General features: G+C 64.6%; 5 protein-coding genes across 5 annotated transcripts; 3 read left to right on the forward strand and 2 right to left on the reverse strand.

The window, feature by feature from the left end:
- Nucleotides 1-6,203: 6,203 nt before the first annotated feature.
- On the forward strand, nucleotides 6,204-7,671 carry EMIHUDRAFT_103754 (hypothetical protein; the record flags this gene model as incomplete). The annotated part of the gene is made up of 6 exons (XM_005765812.1): nucleotides 6,204-6,349; nucleotides 6,424-6,514; nucleotides 6,648-6,764; nucleotides 6,859-7,134; nucleotides 7,190-7,397; nucleotides 7,439-7,671. 6 exons carry the CDS (start codon nucleotides 6,204-6,206, stop codon nucleotides 7,669-7,671), a joined length of 1,071 nt encoding a protein of 356 aa, XP_005765869.1.
- Nucleotides 7,672-10,063: 2,392 nt separating this feature from the next.
- Nucleotides 10,064-12,499, forward strand: EMIHUDRAFT_212499 (hypothetical protein; the record flags this gene model as incomplete). Its single annotated transcript, XM_005765813.1, has 5 exons — nucleotides 10,064-10,233; nucleotides 10,300-10,459; nucleotides 10,646-10,822; nucleotides 11,030-11,524; nucleotides 11,669-12,499. The coding sequence occupies 5 exons, from the start codon at nucleotides 10,064-10,066 to the stop codon at nucleotides 12,497-12,499; spliced, it is 1,833 nt and encodes a 610-aa protein (XP_005765870.1).
- A 394-nt stretch (nucleotides 12,500-12,893) lies between these two features.
- On the reverse strand, nucleotides 12,894-15,932 carry EMIHUDRAFT_212500 (hypothetical protein; the record flags this gene model as incomplete). Its single annotated transcript, XM_005765814.1, has 1 exon — nucleotides 12,894-15,932. One exon carries the CDS (start codon nucleotides 15,930-15,932, stop codon nucleotides 12,894-12,896), a length of 3,039 nt encoding a protein of 1,012 aa, XP_005765871.1.
- A 2,041-nt stretch (nucleotides 15,933-17,973) lies between these two features.
- On the forward strand, nucleotides 17,974-19,224 carry EMIHUDRAFT_212502 (hypothetical protein; the record flags this gene model as incomplete). The annotated part of the gene is made up of 1 exon (XM_005765815.1): nucleotides 17,974-19,224. One exon carries the CDS (start codon nucleotides 17,974-17,976, stop codon nucleotides 19,222-19,224), a length of 1,251 nt encoding a protein of 416 aa, XP_005765872.1.
- A 435-nt stretch (nucleotides 19,225-19,659) lies between these two features.
- EMIHUDRAFT_103758 (mitochondrial succinate-fumarate transporter) lies at nucleotides 19,660-20,537 on the reverse strand (the record flags this gene model as incomplete). Its single annotated transcript, XM_005765816.1, has 2 exons — nucleotides 19,660-20,360; nucleotides 20,423-20,537. The coding sequence occupies 2 exons, from the start codon at nucleotides 20,535-20,537 to the stop codon at nucleotides 19,660-19,662; spliced, it is 816 nt and encodes a 271-aa protein (XP_005765873.1).
- Nucleotides 20,538-23,349: the final 2,812 nt, after the last annotated feature.

Genomic DNA, 23,349 nt, shown 5'->3' on the forward strand with positions numbered 1-23,349 from the left:
ACACCCGCTCTGTTCGAGGAGGTGTACTGCGTCCTGTGCTACCTCCGCGAGTACCCTGACCTTGGTCTTACCTACAACGGTCGGGGCGAGTCGGCCGCCGACGACGAGCTCCACGCCTTCAGCGACGCCGACTGGTCGGCCCGTCGATCCACGTCTGGCTGGCTCGTCCGCCTGTGGGGCGCCACGCTTGACTGGAGGGTTCAACAGCAACCCACCGTCTCCCTCTCTTCCTGCCAGGCCGAGATCATGTCCGCCTCGGAGGCGACCAAGGACGTCGAGCAGTACCGGCGTCTGCAGGAGGAGGTCGACGCGCTCCCCGATGGCTCCCCGCGCCCGCCGACGAAGCTTTACGTCGACAACCAGGCCGCCATCGCCTCCGCCTACAACCCGGAGCACCATGGCAAGCTCAAGCACGTCGAGCGACGCCACTTCTACATCCGCGAGGCCATCGAGGCGCACCGCCTCTGCGTCCCCTTCGTGCGTAGCGACGCCAACCTCGCCGACTTCTTCACGAAGCCGCTCAAGCCCAAACGGTTCTTCGAGCTTCGTGACAAGATCATGAACATCAAATCTCCGGTCATGAACATCACGTTCCCTAACGCATCGTGATCCGAGAGTGCACGGTTACTCGACTATGTCGTTACTCGACTAAGTCGAGGGGGGGGACGTCGGGCCGAAGCCCGTCAGGCACTCTCTCCCTAACCCTAGCCTTCTCCCGAACCCTAGTGTGTTTTGTTGCCTCCGTGCTTTCACACTCGTCTCGTCGTGTCCGTCCACTGTGATTGCGGCCGTCCACGACTACGTCGTCTCTAGAGAACGTATCGACCCCCTTCTGGTGCCGACCGCGCCCCCGCGGGGCACGGCCGGACGGTCGGCTTTTCTTCAACTTGCGCCGAAAGCACCGAATTGGCGGACGTTCTTGGTTTCAATTTACGGATGTCTTGGCACCAGCTTGAGCACTTGAGCACTGGATAGGGTCGATTCCGCATGGTACGGGACCCCTCGATCGTCTCGCCCTCCCTCACTGGTGTGTTCATTGGGGGGGGGTCAAAACAAACACGGTACAGGATCGAGGTGCACGCTGCCGAGGCAGTGTCGTCCCCCCTCTCCCCGACGGCGATGGCGGTGTGACCGATCGAGCTACAAGAGGAGCTTGTTCAGCAGGATCCAGGATAGTCTGACGCACTGCCTCAGGGTCTGAGATCATCGAGACGCTTCCCATCACCGTCTCGGGACTCGGCACCAGCTGAAGAGGAAGAGAGAGTAGATCTCTCTCCCAGCTGAAGGCTTGCACGGCCGAGATCACATGGTTTCATTGCAGATTTGTCAATGGTACCGCGTCGGCGACGCGGGCGCCTTGCGAGCACTGATAGCTGTAACCGCTCACCGCACACACCGGGGGAGGCGCGGGGTGGAAACCGCCGTCAAAACCGCGATGTGTGGCGAGACCCGAGTGCCGAGACGCTCCAGCGCGCAGCGGGGAGCGGGGCGACCGTCCTGTCCACAGCGTCTTCGGTTCTCTGGGGGGGCGCGGGGGCCCCCGGAGGCACCTGTGCGCCGCGCAGCAGTGCGGAAACGGGGCTCCGGCGCTCAGAGTCGCTCAGAGCACCGACTTCCCGAATAATCAGGGTTGATCAGAGGGCAGATTTGGAGAGATCTCGAGGAGTACATACAGATAGACCCTCCAATCATCAGAAAACTCCAACTTGATCGGTCGTACTGACCGCCGACAGATCCACTCTTACTAGACAGCAGACAGGCCGACGTCTGCACGCGGCCGGCCGGGCGAGAGGCTTGACACGATCCGACCCTGCGACCCTGACGCTGCTGCTCTAGCTATCAGCCATGCACTGCTGACTGCTGCCACAATGTGCGACCGGTGCTGGCCCTCCTGAGGGAGGGTGTAGAGGATGTAGAGTGTAGAGCGCTGTAGAGCTGTAGAGATGTAGAGCGCTGTAGAGCTGTAGAGCTCTACATCCGCCGCGTGACGAGGCGGGTGCGTTGTAGAGCGATGTAGAGCGCGATTTTGCTATAGAGTTTGTTGTACCTCTACAGCCAACCCGCCGGGAAGGCAGTGACTCAAAGAGGTCGAGCCGCACTAATGGGGTGTCTCCGAGCTTACTGGAGCTCTGATGGACGGCCCCGACTATCCCTGACACACAGAGAGTCACTCTGACGGCACACAACACCCTATAACTGCGTCATGACCAGCCTGCCATGCGTCGCCGGTGCCGCATTCGTCGCTGTGCTTCAGGCGGTGGACTGTCGGCTGCGAGGACGGTCGCATTTGCGCGAGCGAGGCGAGCATTCAGACGCGTTGCATGCGCCATGACTCGCGCCAGCGCGTGCGGGAGCTCCTGGCTGAGCGTTGAGTCCAGGCGAGTTGCGCTGGCCACGATCGCTACGCCAAGCTGAGCTAACGCGCCGAGGCGCCGGCCAGTCGCAGCCGTGAGGCATGCCACAGCAGCAGAGGCACCTGAAGTGGCACCTGCCACCCATTGGGCGGGCAGACAGAAGGCCAGGGCAGCACTGGCAAGTGCAACGCGCCTCATGTCGGAGAGCGACCGTGCCTCGTTCGCCGCTTTATGATGTAGAGTTTGTTGAGCACTTGAGCACCGGATAGGGTCGATTCCGCATGGTACGGGACCCCTCGATCGTCTCGCCCTCCCTCACTGGTGTGTTCATTGTAGAGATTTCACGTTGTAGAGCGCCTCTACATCGCTCTACAACGCACCCGCCTCGTCACGCGGCTCCAGAGCGCTCTACATCTCTACAGCTTGAGCACTTGAGCACTGGATAGGGTCGATTCCGCATGGTAGTTGGTACGGGACCCCTCGATCGTCTCGCCCTCCCTCACTGGTGTGTTCATTGGGGGGGGTCATAACAAACACGGTACAGGATCGAGGTGCACGCTGCCAGAGCAGGTGTCGTCCCCCCTCTCCCCGACGGCGATGGCGGTGTGACCGATCGAGCTACAAGAGGAGCTTGTTCAGCAGGATCCGGGATAGTCCGATGCACTACCTCACTGGGCCTGAGACCATCAACGACAGCATCCCGTCACCCCTCCGGATTTGTGTGGGGTCGAACCACTCCGGGATGGGCAAGCCCATTGTTGTAACGTCAGCTCGCCTGCGATAGGAAGCGGAGGATACGGGGTCCACTCCGAAGAGAGTCGGGCGGGAGGGGGGTGGGGCCAGCAGGGAGGGAGAGGGGGGGGGGGCGGGGCGGGGGGGTCGACCAGGGGGGGGGGGGACGAGCGGGGGCGCAGCCAATTGCGAATCGAGATTCTACAGCTCTACAGACTACAGCACTCTACACTCTACATCCTCTATCTACACCCTTCCTCAGTGGCCAACTTGGCGGCCTTCCCGGTCAGTGGTGAGGCCGTGAGGCGCAGTTCAGAGCTGTCGATGGCGCGATGCCGCACTGGTCCCACATCGGTGACACACGAGACCACCGCAAGTTTGCCATCCCTGGTGTGGACGGTTTTTTTCGCGGTATCCGCGGCGGGATATGGCGGGATATGGCGGGATAAAGCCGTATGGCGGGATACCGGGAGATCCGGTAGATACCGGTAGATACCGGGAGATACCAGAGGAGATACCTGCGAGAAGGTGCGTGGTCCCTCTTGACTGCCCATGCGCGCGAGGCTGTGTAGGCATAGCCTCGATAGTTTGTGACGGGCATTGCGGCGTCAGAAGCGAGTAGGCAAGGGTCGCTCACACAAGCGCAGCACAAGTGACTGAGGGCCATCACACAGGCACAGCCACAACAAAGCCGCGCTTCTCGTCGTGTCGCGCGCCCCCCCCGCGGACTCACCCCTCCTTACAGACGGCTAACGCTCTGGCGTTAGCCCCCCCCCCCCTCTCTCGCCGCCGCCCGCGCCGTCATGCATCCCCTCACGACTCCACAACGCCGCGCCACTACTCGCGTGCGGGCCCATCACCAACCCCTCCCCCGCTCGCGACTGCGCGGACCTCACAGTAGTAGACAGGGCCGGCCGGCGGCGGCGCGAGGGCCGTCGCCGCCGCCGCCGCCCGCGCTCCTCGCCCCCCCCCCTCCCCCCTTCCCCCTCTTCGGACGGTCGGGGGCTGGGGGCGCGGCTAGGGGGTGGCGCTCGAGGCGGCGGCGGCGTCGCTGTCCGCGTACCCGACGGTGCAGTCGAGGGTGAGCTGCTGCGTGGCGACGTCGTAGTTCATGTTGACCTTGGTCACCTTCGCGTGCTGCACGTCGTGCCCCGCCACCGACACGTAGTCGAACGCCTTCCACTGCTCGGGCAGCCGGAGCAGCTTGCGCGCAATCTGCGGCTCGCGGAGGCGGACGCCGTACGAGGTCTTGGGCGCCGCCTGCTCCTCGTCCCACGCCTCCTTCTCCCGCTCCCACTCCGCTAGCCGCTGCGCCTCGGCCGCCTCGAACCCCTCCTTGCGCCGCTTGTCCAGCTTGTCGAACTTGCCCGCCAGCGCCGCGCGCGCCTTGCCGCCGGGCGCCGCCTCGCGCGCGGGCGGGGCGGGCGCCTCGCCCGAGGTGTCGGAGTGCGCCTCGGTGGAGCTGGCGTCCTCCCGCGCCGGCTCCTCCTTCGCCGCCTCCGCCGCCGCGAAGGCGCTGAAGCCCGGCCGCTCCTCGTCCACCTCTGGCCGGCGGGGCGGCGCTCGCCGCTTGGGCGTGAAGGAGACCGTCATCGCCGACGAGGCGGAGGGGCCGCCCTTGGCCTCGCCCTCGCGGCGCTTGGCCATGTTTGGCAGCATCGTGTTGCACGACACGTCGAACAGCTCCTTCGCGAACTCGAGCTTGATCGGCCCCACCTTGACCGACGACTTTGCAAAGATCTGCTTGCGCCACGGGTCCGTCTTCATCGCGGCAAACTGCCGGTTCGCGGCGCTGAGGACGGCGCGCCCGACGGAGCGCCAGGCGTCGGCGGCCTCCGCCTTGCGGTCCGCCAGCGCGTACACGCCCTGCAGCTGCTCTCGGCTCATGCTCACCCCCAGCTCCTCGGGCGTCAGGTCGGCCGCCGCCGGCCGCTTTGCGGGCGCCTTGCGCTTGGGCGCGGGCGCGGGCTTGCCGGGCGGCGGCGCGGGCATCTCGAGCGGGACCGAGCGCCGCTTCTCCGCCGCGCCCTGCAGTGCGCGCCGCCCGGCGAGGGGCGGCGGCGGCGGCGAGCGGTCGGCGCTGCTCGGCGCGCTGCCAGCGGGCGTCGCCTCCCTCGTGGGAGGCAGCTCGAAGGGGTCGGCCGTGGGGGTGATCCGGCCGGCGCGGTGCTTCCTGGTCCGGCTCGAGACCCGGCCCGGCGACGGCTCCGCCCGCCGCTTGCGCCCCGCAATCGAGGGCGGCATTGTGTGCTCCCGCCTGTTTTTCCCGCGTTATGTGGGCGGTGGATTCTCTATTTTTGTGAGCGCTAGCTGACAGTTCTTCACCTTCCACATACATACATACGCTTGCTGGCCGACCGCCAATAAGCGGTCAAATGCCCAACCTATAAATGGAAATAAATAAACAGAGCAGGCATCGGGAGAGATGAGCGACGCACGAACACATACACAGTCCTTTACACAGCCCTTTATCCCTCGTTTGCCCACTTTGGCTGGTGTTTTTCTTTCTTTCACTGGGACAATCTAGTGAGGCGTTAGGTTAGGAAGGAAGGTGCCTGCTGAACAAGCTCCTCTTGTAGCTCGATCGGTCACACCGCCATCGCCGTCGGGGAGAGGGGGGACGACACTGCTTCGGCAGCGTGCACCTCGATCCTGCACCGTGTTTGTTATGACCCCCCCCAATGAACACACCAGTGAGGGTGGGCGAGACGATCGAGGGGTCCCGTACCATGCGGAACCGACCCTATCCAGCCAGTGCTCAAGTGCTCAAGAAAAGCCAGGCTCGGACTGGGACACCAACGCGGTATGGGTGGACGCGGGACAGATGATGACGACACGCACGAGCGACATCAGGCGTTTCCGGCCGAAAAAAAGAAGGCAAAAAAGGGCTAAATCTAGGAAAACAAAAATCTATCCCGCACGTCGTGGCACTATGACGAGGTTAGATGCGGCCGCAGCGCGCCCACCACAGTCTCGGTGGGGCGCGCGTGTTAGCGAGAAAGTTGCGGGGAGAGCTGCTCCGGAAAAAAGAAAAGAGGACTTCGCGTCGACGCGACACAAGCAGCGCACGCAGCACCAGCGAGCGCCAATCCTGCGCCTCCGCACCGCTGCTCCGCGATGCAGTCCGACGACGTCGTCTGGACCATCATCAACCAGCGGTTTTGCTCCTTCAAGGCCAAGACGCGAACGCAGACTTTCTGCCGCAACCAGTACAACGTGACCGGCCTCTGCAACCGCACCAGCTGCCCGCTCGCAAACTCACAGTGAGCTTGGCCCTCGCACACCTCCGTCGGGGATGGGCCCGGAGGTGAGCCGGCCGTTTACCGCGGCGGCGCAGGTATGCCACGATCGAGGAGAAGGAGGGTCGACTGTACCTCTGCATGAAAACCGTCGAGCGCGCGCATTTGCCCAACCAGCTGTGGGAGCGCGTGCTGCTGCCCAAGAACTATGCGCAGGCGCTGGCGATGATTGACTCGCAGGCGCGCCTCCTCCCGCTGTGTCGGCGCCCCTCTCCACTCCCCCCGTCGCCCTGACGTGGGGCGTCTCGCCGGCCGCCTGCAGCTCGAGTACTGGCCAGAGATTGTCAAGCACAAGTGCAAGCAGCGCCTGACCAAGATGACGCAGTACTTGATCCGCAAGCGGAGGCTGCGGCTCAAGCCACAGCCCACGCTGGAGCGAGTGCACAAGAAGGCGCGCCGCCTGCGTCGCCAACCGTGCACCGGGAGGGCTGAGGCAGGCTGAGGCGCCGCCTCCCTCCCTCCCCGCGCCGCAGGTGGAGGTGCGCGAGGCGAGGCGCGAGGCCAAGGCGGAGAAGGCGGCGCTGCTCGACCGGTCGATCGAGCGCGAGCTGCTCGCGCGGCTCAAGCAGGGCACCTACGGCGACATCTACAACTTCCCGATGGCTGAGTACGAGAGCGCGCTCGACGCAGAGGAGGCGGAGGCGGAGGCAGAGAAGCAGCGGCGGGCGGCGGAGGCGAAGCGCCTCCCACCCCACGCCCGCCCCCCGCCACTCCACCCGCCCCCCCCCTCTCCCGTCGGCGCGCGCCCCGTCGCGCCCGCCGCCCCGCCCCCTCCCTGCCCCACCGCCTCTTTCGCCCGTGCAGGAGGGCGAGGGCGAAGGCGAGGAGGGAGACTTTGTGGCGATGGAGGAGGAGGACGAGGAGGAGTACGAGTACGAGGAGGAGGGGTGGAGCGACGGCGCGATCGAGGAGGGCGAGGAGGGCGAGGAGGGGGACAGCGGCGAGGGCGGCAGCGACAGCGAGGGCGCGCCCCGCCCTGCTTCTCCTCTCCCACTCGGATCTCTGCCCCCTCGTGACCGCTGCGGCGCTCGCCCCCGCCTTCCCTGGGCGCAGGCGACGGCGAGTCCGAGTCCGAGGACGGAGAGCCGCCCAGCGAGGACGACGATGGCCGGCCGCCGACGCCTGCCGCTCGGCCGGCGGCGCCTAAGCGGCTCGCGCCCGAGCGGAGGGCAGTCGCGGGCAGCAGCGGTGCGCAGAGCAAGCGCCGGCGCGGGCGGCGCGAGATCGAGTACGAGGAGGAGCGTGCACCTCTCACGATGCAGACCGCCGCGATGCACGATTGGTGAGGCGGGCGGGCGCTGCAGCCTTGCTTGTTTTGTGCGTCGTGTCGGCGCGGAGGTGATTGTGAAAGAGGAGAAGAGGGGGAGGGGGAGGGAGAAACACAGAACATCTTTTCATGTGAGCTCGCCGCGCGGCGACGCGAACCCGAACGGACGACGCCGCGGACCGCACCCCGGGCCCGGCGGCGGCGCCGCCACCCGGCCGTGCGCGCTGGCGCTCTCGGTCTCGCGTTGTTGTTCGTCGTTCGGTTTTTTCGCAACGGTTGATTGTGCGAAAAACTCCCAGTCGGCAGTCGCGCGGTCGGGCGCCCTACTGCCTACCCTTTCGGGGGGTCGGGTGCCACTGTAGCCGCACCCGACACTGCTCCTGACACTGCCATATGAGAGAGCCGTACCGAGAGCGGCGCGGCGTCACGACATCTCTCCCGCCGGCGCCGGCGGCGGGCCGGCGGCGCCGGGGCGGCGCGCGGCGCACGGCCGGAGGCGGAGCGGGGCGGAGAGAGTGAGACTAGTGTGAGAGGCGCAGAGAGGCGCGCCACCCCCAGACGCGCCACACACCACAGCGCGGTTATTCCACGCCTGACGCCCTCGCTCGACCGCGGCCCGTCTATTTTTCCTGTCAAGACGCACGAACCCGAGGCACAGCGCGCACCGTGCCAAAAAATAAGTGGTGGCTAGGTCCTAGGAGCCCCGATATTCAGATTCGGAAACCTCCACAGGATGCCAGTTTCGCCAGTTCCCATATCCGGGGCACGTGAAGCACTCCCACTCCCCCCACCGCCCTCCGAGCGCCTGGTCGCGCCGCGCGCGCAGCTCATCCACTAGCCCCGCAAGGACCGCCTCGAAGCTTGGGAAGACGGCGTGGCGGATGCAGTGGCTCGAGCTCGCCATCACGGCTTCACCAGCCATGAGAGAGGCTGGCGCACCTCGCCCACCCTCGGCGTGACGCACTGCCTCCATCCGCACAAGTCGCTCCCTAAGGCCGGCGGCGATCAGGTCGGGGCGCTCCTCTGCTGCACGCTCCCACTCCGGCTCGGGATCAGAGAAGGCGTAGCCGATCGACGCGAGGCTGTCGTCATCCCAGCAGTGGAAGGTGACGAATCGGCTAAAGGTGAAGCTCCCCGGCTCAGTGCCCGCCTTCCATTCGACACACAGCCAATCTTGGTCGTCATCGTAGGCGTTGGTGCCCAGGAGCAAAAGCGCGCCAGCATCGTTCAAAAGCAAGCGGGGCTGTGCTGCACGGTGAGGCTCGAGCAAAGACAACTCACCAAGCCGGCCGTGACCGTCGAACGAAACTCCGTCGGCTGATGCGCTCAGCATGCCAACCTCAGCAGCTATATGAAAGAACGAGCTGAGTCCCGCCGGAAGTGGCGCGTTGTGGAGCCCCGCCCACCTCGACACCGAGCTGGTGCATTCTGACTCAATCGCCCGTCTGAAGCAATCAGCTAGCTGCTGCTCACCCGACGTCCCTCCCGACGGAATCAAGGCTAGTAAGCCGCGAAGGGCAGACTCGCTTGCTTCCAAGTTCCCTCGCGCCCATTCCACAAACACAGGGCGAGCATCGCGTAGCTCCTCTTGGTGGGCGAGTTCGCCCCGGTGGTGTTGCACAAGCAGGCAGTAATAGCGGACGAGGTTGCAGCGAATGCGCTCCCGCTCCCGCAGGAGCTCGACGCACTGCTGGCGTGAGGAGAACGGCGCCCAAGCGTTCCAGAGCCTGGAGCTTTCCCCTGCGTCTCGCCACGCCCGTGCCACGCTCAGCAGAGGCAGAACCTCAGTGGCAGTAAGATACGGTGCCAGCCACACAAAGAACACAGAGTCGCTGTCGCCGGGCTGCGCATCAAGCAGAGCCAGGCTGTCGCCGCGGCATGCAAGAGGCGCTGAAGGGAGGCTGAGGTCTAGCGCGCGCTGGGAGGCGGCCGCGAGGAACGTGTCGGACATTTCGGCGCGATTGTACGTCCGTCCGTCGCACATCAAATCAACTCAGCTTTCAGAAAAAATTAATTTCGTGCCCCCTGCAACAGCCCGAACCGCTCCTTCCCGGCGCGCTTTCTTTTATGTTAGTCCACTGGCTGGCCCCTCCCAGAGAGGGAGGTAGGTAGGTTGGTCTTGTTTGGCCCAAAAGGGCCGTAGATAGCCCGTAATTATAAATTTTCTTCTTTTTTCGCTTCGCTGCGCGGCCTGGGGGTAGGTGGGTAGGTAGGTAGGGCGTTTTGGCGCGAGTCAGTGGGGACAGACCCCCTATCCGGGTAGGAAGCCGCTCAGCTTTCTTTTGTGTGTGTGCGGCGGCTTTGGCGGCAACCTCGGCCACGACAGTGTGCAGTTGGAGTGCACTTACAATAGGTGCTCCTGCTTTTTCTCATTCGATCTCACACGACAGCTCTGTGTCTTGATTTGCCACATGGCGGTCGGCCTCGTGAGTCGGTTGTTTGTCACCGGCCTCCTCGCAGCGCTCGCCTGTCCGTGCTGCGTCGATGGCCTAGCACGCGCGCGTGGCCGCGCCGGCCGTGGTCGCAGCGCAGCGAAGCCCAGCGGCGACCGTGCCGCACGCGTGTGGGAGACGCAAGCATGGTCGCACAAAGCCGCCGGCAGAGAGAGTCGCGGCAGCGGCGGCGGTGGGAGGAGTCGCGCGGCGAGGCGGTCGGCGGTCTACGACGCGCTTCGCGAGTACGACTCGCGTTGGCAGAGCCTCCTGCTCTCCGAGTGGCGGTCGGAGCAGGACCTGCTTCGTGAGCAGCTGAGAGAGTGGCCTGAGCGGAGGCTGGAGCGGGAGGGCTGGCTGCTCAAAGACCTGGAGGTGATGCGTCTCCCCGACTGCTTCGGCGAGCCTGTTCTCAAGTGCTCGCTGCGCGCCTCCCGCGGCGGCGGCGGCGGCGGAAGCCTCTCTCCCATCCGCGCAGCCTTGCCCTTCCATCGCTTTGCCACGGGCGACGTGGTCACGCTGTGCTCGGGCAGCACTCCGCGCCTCCCCGCCTGGCTCGAGGACCGAGCGCCGGCGAGCCAGGCCGCCGAGGGCGCGATCGAGGGTGTCGTGTCGCAGCGCACGGCCACGGCGCTGCACATCGTCGTGCGGCAGCTGCCCGCTCTGCTCGAGCCGGCAGCGGGCCGGCGGCAGGCCGCGACGGCGCACCCGTTCTGCCTCGCACGTGGCGCGTCTGCGGTGCCCTTCGAGCGCTGCAGCGCCGCCGTCGCCGCTCTCTCGGACCCGCGGCTCGCGCCGAGCACCCTCTGCCCGGAGCTGCGCTCGCTCATTGCCTCTCCGCCCACGCCGGCCGCGGGCAGCGCGGCGGGCGGCGCGCTGGCGGAGGGCGCGAGCCTGCCTCCCGCCTTCCTCGGCCGGCGGGGCAGTGCGAGCGCCGCGGCGAAGGCCGCGACCAAGGCCGACGCCGGCGAGCTGCTCCAGCGGCTGAACCCGAGTCAGCTGTCGGTGGTGCGAGCCGCCCTCGCGCGGCGCTGCACTCTAGTGCAAGGGCCGGCGGGGAGCGGCAAGACGAGGACGGCTTGCTTCCTGCTGGCCGCCGCCGTGCGGATGCGCCAGCAGCGGGATGGCGGCGCCGGCGGCGTCTTGGCCGCAGCAGCCTCCAACGTCGCTGCCGACGAGCTGCTCGAGGGGCTGCTGGCGGCGGGCGTGTGCGCTGTCCGCGTCGGGCAGCCCGCGTCGGTGCGAGAGTCGCTGCGGAGCGCGACCCTCGATGCGGCGCTCGAGCGGAGTGCACCCGTCGCCGCCGCGCGCGACAGACTCCGCGCCGCCCAGCGGAGCCGCCAGGCGGGCGGAGGGTCGGGCGGCGGCGTGTCGGAGGCGTTCCAGGCCGTTCGACGCGCCGAGGCGGCGGCGTCGCTGCGGCTGCTCAAGGCGGCCGAGGTTGTGGTGGCGTCGTGCGTCGGGGCGGGCAGGCTCCTCGAGCTCCTCGACCGCGGCGGCGGCGGCGGCAGTGGCGAGGGTCGGGGCGGCGGCGAGGGCGAGCCGCTGTCGTTCGAGACGTGCCTCATCGACGAGGCGACGCAGGCGACGGAGCCGACGAGCCTGGTGCCGCTGCTCTTTGGCGCGCAGCAGCTGGTCCTCGTCGGGGACAGCCAGCAGCTGCCGCCCACCGTGACGGACATCGCTGCGAGCCGAGAAGGCTTGGGCACCTCGCTCTTCGAGCGGCTGCAGGAGAGCGGCGTGCAGCCGCTGCTGCTCGACACGCAGTACCGGATGCACCCCTCCCTCGCCGAGTTCAGCTCGCGCCGCTTCTACGGCGGCCTCCTCCGCTCTGCCGTTCGGCCCGAGGAGCGGCCTCCGCCCGCCGGGTTGCGCTGGCCGGACGCCGGCTTCCCAGTCGCCTTTGTGGCGGTGCGCGGGCCCGAGCAGCGCTCCGCGGCGGAGCCGGGCGGCGCGGACGCGCCACGCTCGCCGGAGGACGAGGGCGGCACCTCGTACTCCAACGCGGCCGAGGCGGAGGTGGTGGCGCGGCTCGTGCGCGCGCTGCTCGACGCGGGCGACCCGCGGCCGTGCGACTTGGGCGTCATCACGCCGTACAACGCGCAGGCGCTGCTGCTGCAGCGCTCGCTGTGCGAGGAGGAGGTCGAGGTCAAGTCGGTGGACGGCTTCCAGGGGCGCGAGAAGGAGCTCATCGTCTTCTCGGCCGTCCGCTCCAACGCGAAGCGGCAGCTCGGCTTCGTCGCCGACCACCGGCGGCTGAACGTCGCCCTCACGCGGGCCCGCCGGGGGCTCGTCATCGTGGGAGACGAGGCGACCCTCGCGGCCGACCCGACGTGGCGAGAATTGCTGTCCTTCTATCGGCGCAGGCGCTGCGTGGTAGGGTCCGCCGACGAGCTGCTGCCGAGATGCGAGTAATTGGCGAGGCGCACTTCCGGCGGCGTTTTCTTTTCTTCAACTTCATATCCGGCCCCGTATATCCACACGACGACCCCCACGCAAGACCAAGAGGCGCCACAGAGGAAGTGCGTGATGTGTGCTAGGATGTGTGTACTAAGATTGAGATTGCGATGTACCCGCCCCCCCCCCTCCGACCCCCCCCCTTTGGACGCGTCCACCCTCCCGGTGCCCAAAACTCGCGATGGCCCTCTTTTACATTCATTTTCATACATAAAAAGAAGTCTCACAACGCCGACGACCTTTTCTCGGTGCGCAAGAGGCCAGTGCGGTACCTCGCCATGGCAGAGTGGCAGAGTGGCAGAGTGGCAGGGCTTACCTCGCATCAGAGCCTATCGGCGAGAAATCTCATGCTTCAATGCTGAGATACTGCCCGAGGGCGAAGAGGAAGATATTCTCGGGAGAGCGCGGCGTCCGGTGCGCCGCGGGCGGCCAGCCGCCGCACAGCGTGCATCGCCACCACGGCGGCGGCGGCGACGCACACGCACGCAGCTCCAAAAATTGCCAAACGCGACCTGAGCAGACTCTGCACGAAGGACGGATGGTACGTGACCTCATCGCGCGCGGTGCACGAGACCCTCTGCCGCGTGCACGTCGCGAGGTACCGCACCTGGGGGTCGTCAACCGCGTACACGAGCTCGACGCCGCTGCTGACTGCCCACACGTGAATCAGCCGCTCCGTCACGTAGCCGAGGCAGCGGTCAGCCCAGCGGGCGGTGTACAGCTCCATCGTGCTAAAGGGGCACGTTGCGTTGTAACGCGCAACAAACGCCTCCACGAAGTCCTCAAGGAACATGGCGTACTCTCGGAGGAGGGGCGCGGGCATGATCACGTAGTTGCCGAATGGCCAGAATCGATCAGGCGGCATTTGGCGGTCGATGAGGGAGACGTCGATGGGCGCTAGCCCCCGCCGCGACGGCTGCTGGTTCATATCACGCAGCGTCTGGAGCAGCACACGGCGCATCCCCGCGTGGTGCAGGTCAAGCAGCCGCCAGTAATCGCCGGCGAATATCCCATACCAGAAAAGCACGGTGCGGGGTGCGCCCGGTGCGCCGTCTTCTCGGCTCGCGAGGATCGCCTCTTCGACTTTGACCCAGTCGAGCGAGACGCCCTCCTGCCACACCGCCTTCGTCTGCTCGTTGTACGTGGCAAAGCCCACCCACTGCTTGTCGTACCACTTAGATTTGGCGATTGCCAGCAGCGCGGCGCTCTCTCCGAGCTGCAGCTGCTTCGCTGGGTCGGACAGCGACGGCAACTCGTTCTGAATCGTCAGTCCGTTAGGGTCCACCGGCTTGGGTGTGAGCGAGAGTGGGACCAACGCGTCAGAGGGATGCCAAGCGCCGAGGTCGGGCCAAATGCGAGCCCACGAGGCGCGGTTGTAATATGCGACGAACAGGCTCAGATAGCGGCCGAGCTGCGCCAGGCGGAAGTACGAGCGCCGCCAGACGGCAGTGAGCTCATCGTAGGCTGGGTCTTCGTCGTCAATCTGGTCGACCGCAGCCAGGCACTTGCGCAGATCGGACGGGCGAAAGCGCGCCAGAAAGGCGCTGCGCGACCAGGTGGCGTGAGGCTTGGTGCCGGTGAAGTGCAAGAAGGTGGTGCGGTCGAGAGAGAACACGGATGGGTTGTGCTTCTTGTTGCTCTTCTGCATGTTGAATGTGATAGGCAGCACCGCAGCGCTGTCGCCAAAGATAAACCGTAGAAAGCCCTGCTCGGCCTCTGCCGACCTGAAGTCAGTCGCCTTTGCTTTGCGCAAAGTCGAAAGCATGCAGCTGAGGAGAGACGTCGACGGCCGCACGAAGAGCACGCCACCGTTGGCCTTGGCGTCCATCGGCGGCCGCGTCCAGGCGCCCCAGTCTGCCACGGTGAGGTACCGCGCTGTGCTCTTGCGCACGATGGGATTCGAGAAAAAATCGTCGGCGTTGCGCAGGGCGATTGCGTCCGAGTCGACGTATAGAATCTCGTCGAACTGACGCATGCCAAAAAGGTGCAGCTTGGCGTAGTTGCGCGTCCAACGAGGATGTTCGCGGGAGTGAGCTGGTGGTGCAACCACGCCCCACTGTACAATGCTAACCTGGTGGGGGCGAGCTCCAAAGTCTCGATCGATCATGCGACGAACCGATCGATACAGCGCTTTGAGTGCCGGGCTTGAGGGCTCCAGCACCGCAACGAGTATCGGCAGTCGGGAGCCAGCCGAGCGCAAACTATGCAGTAGCACGCGGGCCGATACCAGATAGCTCGGCGTGCTCACGAACGTGACGATCGCCCGAGTGGCGCTCCTTCTGGTCGCGTGGCGCTGCTCAGCAGCAGACATGATCGTCGTGTTTTGGCAAATGTCACAGGGTGGCAGGTACTGCTGCATCTCTGGCTGCAGGCTGCGGAGGTGATGCGCCTCCGTCGCAAGCTGGACCCGTTGCATGGCCGTGAGAGCGAGTGAGTGAACGCCCGTGATTCTTAAAACCGGCGGTCCAACGTAGAATGGCGAGTAGTTGAACCAACCCGAGCCTCGCAGCAAATGATCTGTGACCAGCGCCTCCAGCGTCATCTCTGTGGCCCGCTCCCGCTCTTGGCACGACCCTGGACCCTTCGACGAGGAGGCATCGAAGCACGCGAACGCATCGACCACTGCGGGCGTGCCTGCGTGCCCCGCTGCTAGCAGCGACAGCAGAGACTCGACGAGCCGTAGGCGCAGAAGGACCGCGGGCAAGCGGGGAGGCGCCGAGTCGCTCCGCACCGGGCACAACTCGTAGTGCAGCACGAGGTTTTGCGGGGCTTGCCTGGGATTGTGCCTGTGACTAGGGCGCCGTTGACATCGAGGCCTGATGCGCACCGCTTTTGGCTCAACTGCTCGCGCACCGCTTTTGGTCCAACGTAGAATGGCGAGTCGCCCAGCGTCAGCCTTGTGGCTCAGCACTGTGTGAAGCGTCTGGTTCCATACGTCGGCGAGACGGCGCTCTTTGCGTGCACCCGTGGGGATGTCGGCTTCTGCGCCAGCAGCGGTCGCACGCTGCATCTCTTCGATGAGGGAAGGGTGGCAGATCCGCACGCCCGCGTCCACGAGGCAGGGATCGCCGCCCTTTGGACCCGTGGATAACGCGGCCGCCCCTCCGAGGAGCAGTGCGGCGGCGGCCACGCGGACTCGGGCAGCGGATACGTGCAAGACTCCCGCACCGACGAGGCCCGTCTCGACCAGCTTCCGTACCTGCTGGGCAGCTGGCCACGACTCGGGCATGTTCAGGACAGAGCCCGCAGTCGCCGTCTCAAAGCCGGGCGGAGAGAGCGTCGGCTCCGTCGAGTGCACTCCGATGCAGTCCGAGCCGCTGGCGTCGCCCGCAGTGGGACCGCCCTCGGCGGCCGCGACACCCGCAAGCAGCCCGAGCAGATGACGGAACATGGCGAGCGCAATAAACCCGGGACGGCCGCGATGCCCGGGTCTTCCGCCACCGCCAGCCGCGAGCTAGAGCGATGCCGCGCTACGCTACCAGAGGCGGCCGAGGCACACGCCGCGAGTGCAACCCCTGAAAAAAAGAAAGAAGATGCCGCCTCGGGACGGATGGGAGGACGGCACGCCGCCACCACACAACCCCTAAAGAAAGAAAGAAAGAAAACAGACACGCCAAACGAGGGATGGGACGAGGACAGGGTCCCCACCTGCACAGCAGGATTTTGGAAGGACGATCAGGGGGACAGGTGGGGCTCTCCTGCTCCTGACAAGGGTCACGACAGGCTCGCAGCGCGGTGCGCGGTGGACTCCCACATAACCCCAAAGAAAAGAAAGAAAACAGACAACCCAAGGGAGGGATGGGAGGACGGCACGCCGCCACCACACAGGGATTTTAAGGAGAGGTGTGTGATGCGCTAGCCGTCGCCCACCCTAGGGAGTCTGCCTCTTCCTATCTCTCTTCGCAGTCTCTCGCCGCTTCTCGCTGCAGCCTTCATGCCACCTCGCGGTCGTCCCACTCTCGTCGTTCTCTCCCTTGTCATTTCCTCCTCTGTCGCGTCGTTCCCTTCTGCCTCGTCCTGTGACGCCGCCGTTGGGGCAAACGTAGATTTCCCGAAATATTTTGAGAAATATGACAGGCTTGTTCGGAAGGAGAAATTTCCGGAAATTTACCATGCCTGTGACAAGATCCTACTATTCATATACGAGTACTGTTCCCAATCATACTGTGCTCACTCAGCCCACGCGGCGCTCGTTGATGCGGAGCATTAAGGCCGTCTGGATGATATCTGCCAAGGTCTCCATTTGTTGGTCGCCGAACATTGACTTGAGCATGGAGAACACACGCTCCGCCGCGGCTGAGTTGGGCGTGAACGCGAAGATGATCTGCGCCGCCTCCGCCCACGCCGGGAACTTGGATGCCTTCCAGCGCTTCCTCGGTTCGCACTGGCGAGGCAGGCGCAGACTGGATGGTTGTCTCCTCCTGCGGTGCGGAATCGCCGGCAGCGGCACCTTGCAGGGTGGCGAGGTACTCCGTGTCCATGTCGTCGTCGCTCATTGCTTTCGAAGGTTGAGATTGGCGTGGGTTTTGGTGGCAAGGTTGACGCGAATGACACTGACGCCTGAATGACACTGACGCCCGATGACCTGCTTGACCGGTGACCGATGACCGCTGACCGCTGACCGATGACCAGCGTCAGCCTCTCCGCGGAGGCGCACCATCACTGCCGCGCGGGCCTGCCGGCTCAAGCAAGGCACGGCAGGCCCGCACGGTGCCTGGTCCAACATGGGTGTCCAACATGGGCGAAACGGAAAGGGTCGAAACTTGAGGGCGAAGAAATTTCTCGCAAATTTGCCGTGGTGGGGCACGAAATAAAGACGAAATAAATGAAAGAAATATCCTTACGCTGGGCAGGAAATCTACGTTTGCCCCAACGCCGCCGCCTGCCGGTCCCTTGTTCTCGCGGCTTCTTTCGCCTTTCGGCGCAACTCCGTCCTCCTCGCGGCGTATCCTGGCCCCTCGAGTGTATCGAGCTCCCCTCGCGCAAGGACCACATTTCTGACTCCCACTCCGAGCATTTGCCTCCAAGTCATATCGTTGCTCAGGTCCACTCTCTCTTCGAACACTCGTGCCTCTACGGATGATGCCGGCGCTGGGGTCCCCTTCGGGTGCATCGTGACATCTGACAACTGAATTTCCACTGGTTCGTCCTCCTCGGAGTCGTCTTCCCCCGCTGCCTTCCGCTCGGCTCTACGTTCGGTACGTTCGGCGTGGCTCACCCTCCATGCCGTGAAAAGGCGCTTTATCCACCCTATATTCTTCTCTCGTTCCTCTGCCCGTGCCTTGGTCTTGTCGTTGTTCCGCACCCATGTCTGTATGGCCCCACATAACCCCTGCCGATGCTTCCCAGACCGCAGAATTCTTCTCGAGCGGAAACGAATTCTGGTCTGAAGGGGAAAGCCTCGCCCCGGTCTTCTCGCCTCCCCTCGAAAAATGCTCTGCGCCGCGATCGCCTTCTCGGCGGCGGTGTCCTGGGAGCTGCGAAGCCGCAGCGTCTCTCTACACGAGTCCAAGGCGTACAACGTCACGACCGAGGAGTACTTCAGTTCGGGCGTTACCCTGAGGCCAGGCCACATGATCTTCACGAACCCGCGCAAGACTCGGCTCGAGATGCCAGCGGGGCGGTATGCGATCACCGGCTTCTGGGGCGACATCGTCGACGCCGACCACAAGCCGGTCCCGCTCTCCAAGATATACGACCACCACTGGGTCGCCATCAACAATCGGCACAGGAACGAAATTTGCGAGACGGTGCCCTACGTGTTTGGAGTCGGCGCAGAGTCGCGACACAACCCGGTCAACCTGCCCGCCGGATACGGCTACGTTGTGGACGAGACTGTCGAGTGGGGCGCCAACATCCACCTGCTCCGCATCGACGGCCTGTCTGAGGCCGCGGCCAAGGAGTGCAACGAGTGCTACTACGCGCCGGGCAAGGGCAAGGAGTGCACGGCCGCGCAGAACGGCACCTTCGAGTGCTGCGGCGAGCGGGACTACGACGGCGTCGGCTCCTGTCCCGCGCAGCGCGCCGACCTGCCCGCCGAGACTTTCTACCTGCGCTATCGTGTCAGCTACACGCGAGAGCTGGCCGCAGTCGCGCCCGTGCACATCTCCGTCGCCACCGCGCCCGACTGCGCCACCTTTTACGCCGTGCTGCGCGACGAGCGGAGGCCGGAGCACTTGGCGCAGTACGAGTTCGAGACCCCGACCGACGTGACCGTCCTCTTCGCCGCGGGCCACCAGCACGTCGGCGCACTCAACATCTCCCTCTTCGTCAACGAGCGGCGCGTGTGCACCTCGTACCCGCGCTACGGCGCCGAGCGCGGCGTCGCGGGCGACGAGCTCGGCTACCTCGTCCAGATGTCGCCCTGCGCCGACGCCTCGACCGGCCCGCTGGCGTGGACCAAAGGCGACACCGTGCGGATCGACTCTTGGTACAGCGTGGCGCCGCACGACCCGCGGCTGCAGTACTCGGACGGGACGCACCTCAACGTGATGGGGTATATGTACATGGTGTACACGCGCGGAGAGGATGCGGACTCGCACTCGCCGCTCCTCCGCCCACCGTCGCCCGGCCGGGAGGATCCCCTGGATGGCTTTGCGATGCTGCAGGCGCCGCTGGAGGGGTCGACGGTGCGTGGCACTCGCGCGTGGAAGCGCGTGCCGCTGCAGGCGGCGGCGGCCTGAGCGAGATCTGGACGCTGCGGACGTCCCTTCTCTCGCTTAGTTTGCGTCGAGCTCTGCGTTCGCGGTCTGTGGGATCGAGAGAGTTGCATCGGTTTGTGTGTCGGCTACGTTATGTGCTCTCTTGTGCTGCGGGACGGTGTCGGTGTCCTACGGTGAGACGGGAGTCGCGCTCGAGTCCATGCTCCTTGCTCGAGTCTCACACCCGCCACCTCGCGCGTGTATCGTGTATTATACGTAAAGCCGTACGTACAAGGTAACCTACAAGGTACATGGAATATTCCATGTATACCTTGTACGTACGTATAATACAAATTCCAATACCACCACTGAGAACAACTAGAAACGCAGCTGCCCCACACGGTGGCCATGCCGAAAAACGTACGTAGAGCCGTGCCTACGTGGACTAGAGTCTAGAGCGTATAGAGAGGCCAACCCCTAGAGGCGCCGCTTAACACAGTCAAACACTCCGAATATGACCGCCTGCCCGGAGCCAATCTTCAGGGCGCGCGCGCTCATCCCGCGGGTGAGGGTGACCCACCCTTCCGCTGCGATCATCTCCCGCACCGTGCCGACCTGTGCGCCTAGCCCGCCTCCTGCTGGCGCTGCCTGGATGCGCGTCTTGACGACGTCGACCGGGTTCGTGAGGACTACAGATACGACGCCGGTCATCCCACCCGCGATGGCCGCCGACCCAGACACGCCCTTGAGCGCCGCCTTGAAGTGGTCGTAGAAGAAGAAGCGGAGCCCGTTCGCCAGCATCTGCCGTGCCGCTGTCGGCGCCGCGCCGTGCCACAAGCCCGCCACGCCCTGCTCCCGGACGAGCGCGCCTGCCGCGTGGAAGACGGACGAAGACGCGCCGGCAGAGTGAGCCCCGGCCCTGAGCTCCGCCGTCCGCAGGATCTTGAGCCGCTCGGTCGGCGCAACCAGCACAAGCGCCTCTGTCAGCCCCGCGAGCATGCCGCACGTGAACGTGCTGCCCGGGAGCATGCGCTGGTACGTCTCAAACGCCACGAAGCGGAGGGACGACTTGGCGGAGACCTGGAGCAGCTGCGGCTGCAGACCATAGTAGAGGCCACGCACACCCTTCTTCGCGACGGTATCACGCGCGTTGAGAAGGATCGCGGGCGGTCCGTGGCCTATCATGCGAGCAGAAGTTACGCAGACTGTACCCGGCCACCGGCACCGTCTGAGTGCTCACCCATCTGGATGCGATTCTTTGTAACCTCGAACGGCATTGTGGCGAGAGCCTCTGCGACACCTGCGGTCGCTCCCGCCACCATGGTCTTGTTCCTCTCGTTTGTGAGCTGCGGCATCTCTTTGCGGTCTGCAGACGTGCGTGCAGCTTATTGTAGCTGGCTAGCGCACCGGGGCGGGCTGCGCTGTTCCGCCGGTGCGAAAGGTTTCTTTGCGGTCAGCCTTGGTCGATCTGCGTTCTCGAGACTGGAGCCGGGCTTGTGCGTGCTGACCGCAAAGAATTACACCCACGTCGGCGTGAGGTTGATGACCGCACTCCAAGTGCTCCAAGCGCGGTGTCGAACCACCAGCCCGACGCTCACTACAGTGATCCCTCGCACGACACTGGGCACGGGACTGGCGCGCACTGGAACCCAGGCCCTCCGGGTCGCACAGCGCCCGCACACACACACACACACACACACACACACACACACACACACACACACACACACACACGCACACACACACACACACACACACACACACACACACACACACACACACACACACACACACACACACACACACACGCACGCACACACGCACACTCGCTCTCGCACACACATGCATGCATGCACAGACACACAGCCTCTTCCTTCCATCCACCCCCTCAAGACCTCAAGGACGAGGACACACACAGGACGCACCTCAAGCGAAGCCCACATAGTATGTGGCGGGAGACTCCTGCCGCCGCCCCTGCCACCCCTGTCAGTGTGCCTTGTGGTAGCGAGAGACTGCCAGTTAGAAACTGGAGGCAGGTCGCAGTCGAGAGAGATCGCCAGTGGTATAGGGAGTCCACCGAGCTGCGAACCTGTCGCTGTCCCTTGTCAGGAGCAGGAGAACTAGGAGAGCGCAACCAGTAGAAGGCCCGCGCCTGCCCCCGTGCCGCCGGGTGCGACTTTGTCCTATACGAGAAGGGGAATCCCTGGGACCCTGTCGTGTGGGTGAACCCTGCCCAGCCCCCCTCCGAGTCGCGATGCGCTCCCCGCTCCCGTTCCCCTGTGTCCCTGATCGTCCTTCCAAGATCCTGCTCGTGCAGGTGGGGACCTTGTCCTCCTCCGACCTCCCATCCCTCGTTTGGTTTGTCTGTTTTCTTTCTTTATTTGAAAAATTCTTTATTTGGGTGGGTGGGGGAGACGGCTAGCAACACACCTTCCTTCCCGTGAGAAATCCCTGTGTGGTGGCGGCCTGAGCCCTGGTCTGGCAGCCTGACAGCAAACCCCGGACAGCGCCTGACAGTGCCCGACAGCCTGACAGCGTCGACTCGTTGACAGCACTTTCTCTGACAGAGGCTGACAGCACGTATCTGACAGCCTGGCAGCAGAGCCTGACATCAGAGGCGACCCCCGTCGCTGTCAGGCCCTAACGTGACAGCCTGACAGCTGCCCGACAGCCCGACAGCTCACAGTGGCCTGACAGCAGCGCTGACAGCCCGACAGCCCAACCAGCCCGACAGCAGCACCTGAGCAGCACAGACTGTACACAGGCCGTGCAGCCTCTTTCTTGTGCCCCATGAGGGTATAACAAAACTGTATTCATGCAAAGACATGTGAGAGAACAGTGTGGTCCATGTCCATGTAGTCATGGGATGGTCATGGGTTCGAGTCATGGGTATCTCTCTCAACCCCGCCCCACCTCTGCGGACCCGCGGCTGTGCTACTACAAATGAAGCTACCAGCTAGCCTTCTGGGGCCCTACAGTCATATGCCTATACTGGGTGGGGGTGGCCGCCCGTCTGTGCCGCCGCCTGCGCTTGCGCCTGCGCCGCCATCTGCGCTCCCAATGGTTGGGTAGTAGGGCTAGAGGGTCGCTCTACACTTAGCCTCTGCAGCGAGCGAGCGCTCAACTTAGCCCCCGCACGGAGCCGGGCTCAGACTTAGACGCTGTATGGTCGGGCGCCATGAACTTAGACGACACAAGGCCAACTCCGGGTATACCTGAAAAGCTCGAGGTTTACCCGAAAAATACCTGGACACGTCCCGACAACGTATGCCGCGCACGACGCACGACGCCATATCGCCAGGGCCAGTGCGCTACTTGCGGCGCGCAACGCCTGCTCAAGTACGCGCACCGTACCATGTGCTGCCGCTATGCGTGTCTTAAGGCGGCTGCGGCGAAGCGGCGGGCGCGGCATGCCGATGGCAGTGCGGACGATGCGGTTGCGATGTGTTCTGCTTCAAGATCGTGGCGGTGCTTGGCATGCACTTCTGCGATCCCAATCAGCTCATCGCAACGAAGCAGCGCAACAAGCTGGCTGCTGCCAACAAGGCCCTATGCTAGATCTACCTCACGCGCGGATCGTTCAAAGAGGACCAGCATACACAGGCTTCCTTGACATGCGTTTGTTTGAGCTTGAGGCTATTTGTGAGAACTGTTTGGCTTGAAGATTGCGCTCAAGAAGAGCAACGAGAATCGGAAGAGGAGGATGCTGAGGCGGCGATTGCTGAGCATGAGAAGGATCGATCCGGATTAGAAGGCGCCCGCCGCAGGCGAAGAAAATTTGGGGGCTAGCGCCGTATCGTTGATCACGGTGGGAGCCTCTTGGCCCCAGGCTGTGCCACGGCCGACTTAGCCGATGTAAGAGGCTCTCGCTGATCTTAGACCGCGTAAGCACCCCAGCGTGACTAGTCACACTTAGACCCGCTCAGCCTCGAGGCTCAGAACTTAGACTACTACCCAACCAGTGACAGCACTGACAGCACCTGACAGCACGAGCTGGTCTTACAGAGGCACCTGACAGTGCCTGACAGTGCCCGACAGCCCGACAGATCACTTGACAGCACCTGACAGCCTGACAGCCAGGGCTCAGGTGGCGGCGTGCCGTCATTCTCCCATCCCTTGGGCGTGTTTTCTTTCTTTTTTGTAGCTTGCGCGTGTCGTCGTCTTCTG

The sequence above is a fragment of the Emiliania huxleyi genome, assembly GCF_000372725.1.
Source record: "Emiliania huxleyi CCMP1516 unplaced genomic scaffold EMIHUscaffold_53, whole genome shotgun sequence".
Classification (NCBI taxonomy): domain Eukaryota; phylum Haptophyta; order Isochrysidales; family Noelaerhabdaceae; genus Emiliania; species Emiliania huxleyi.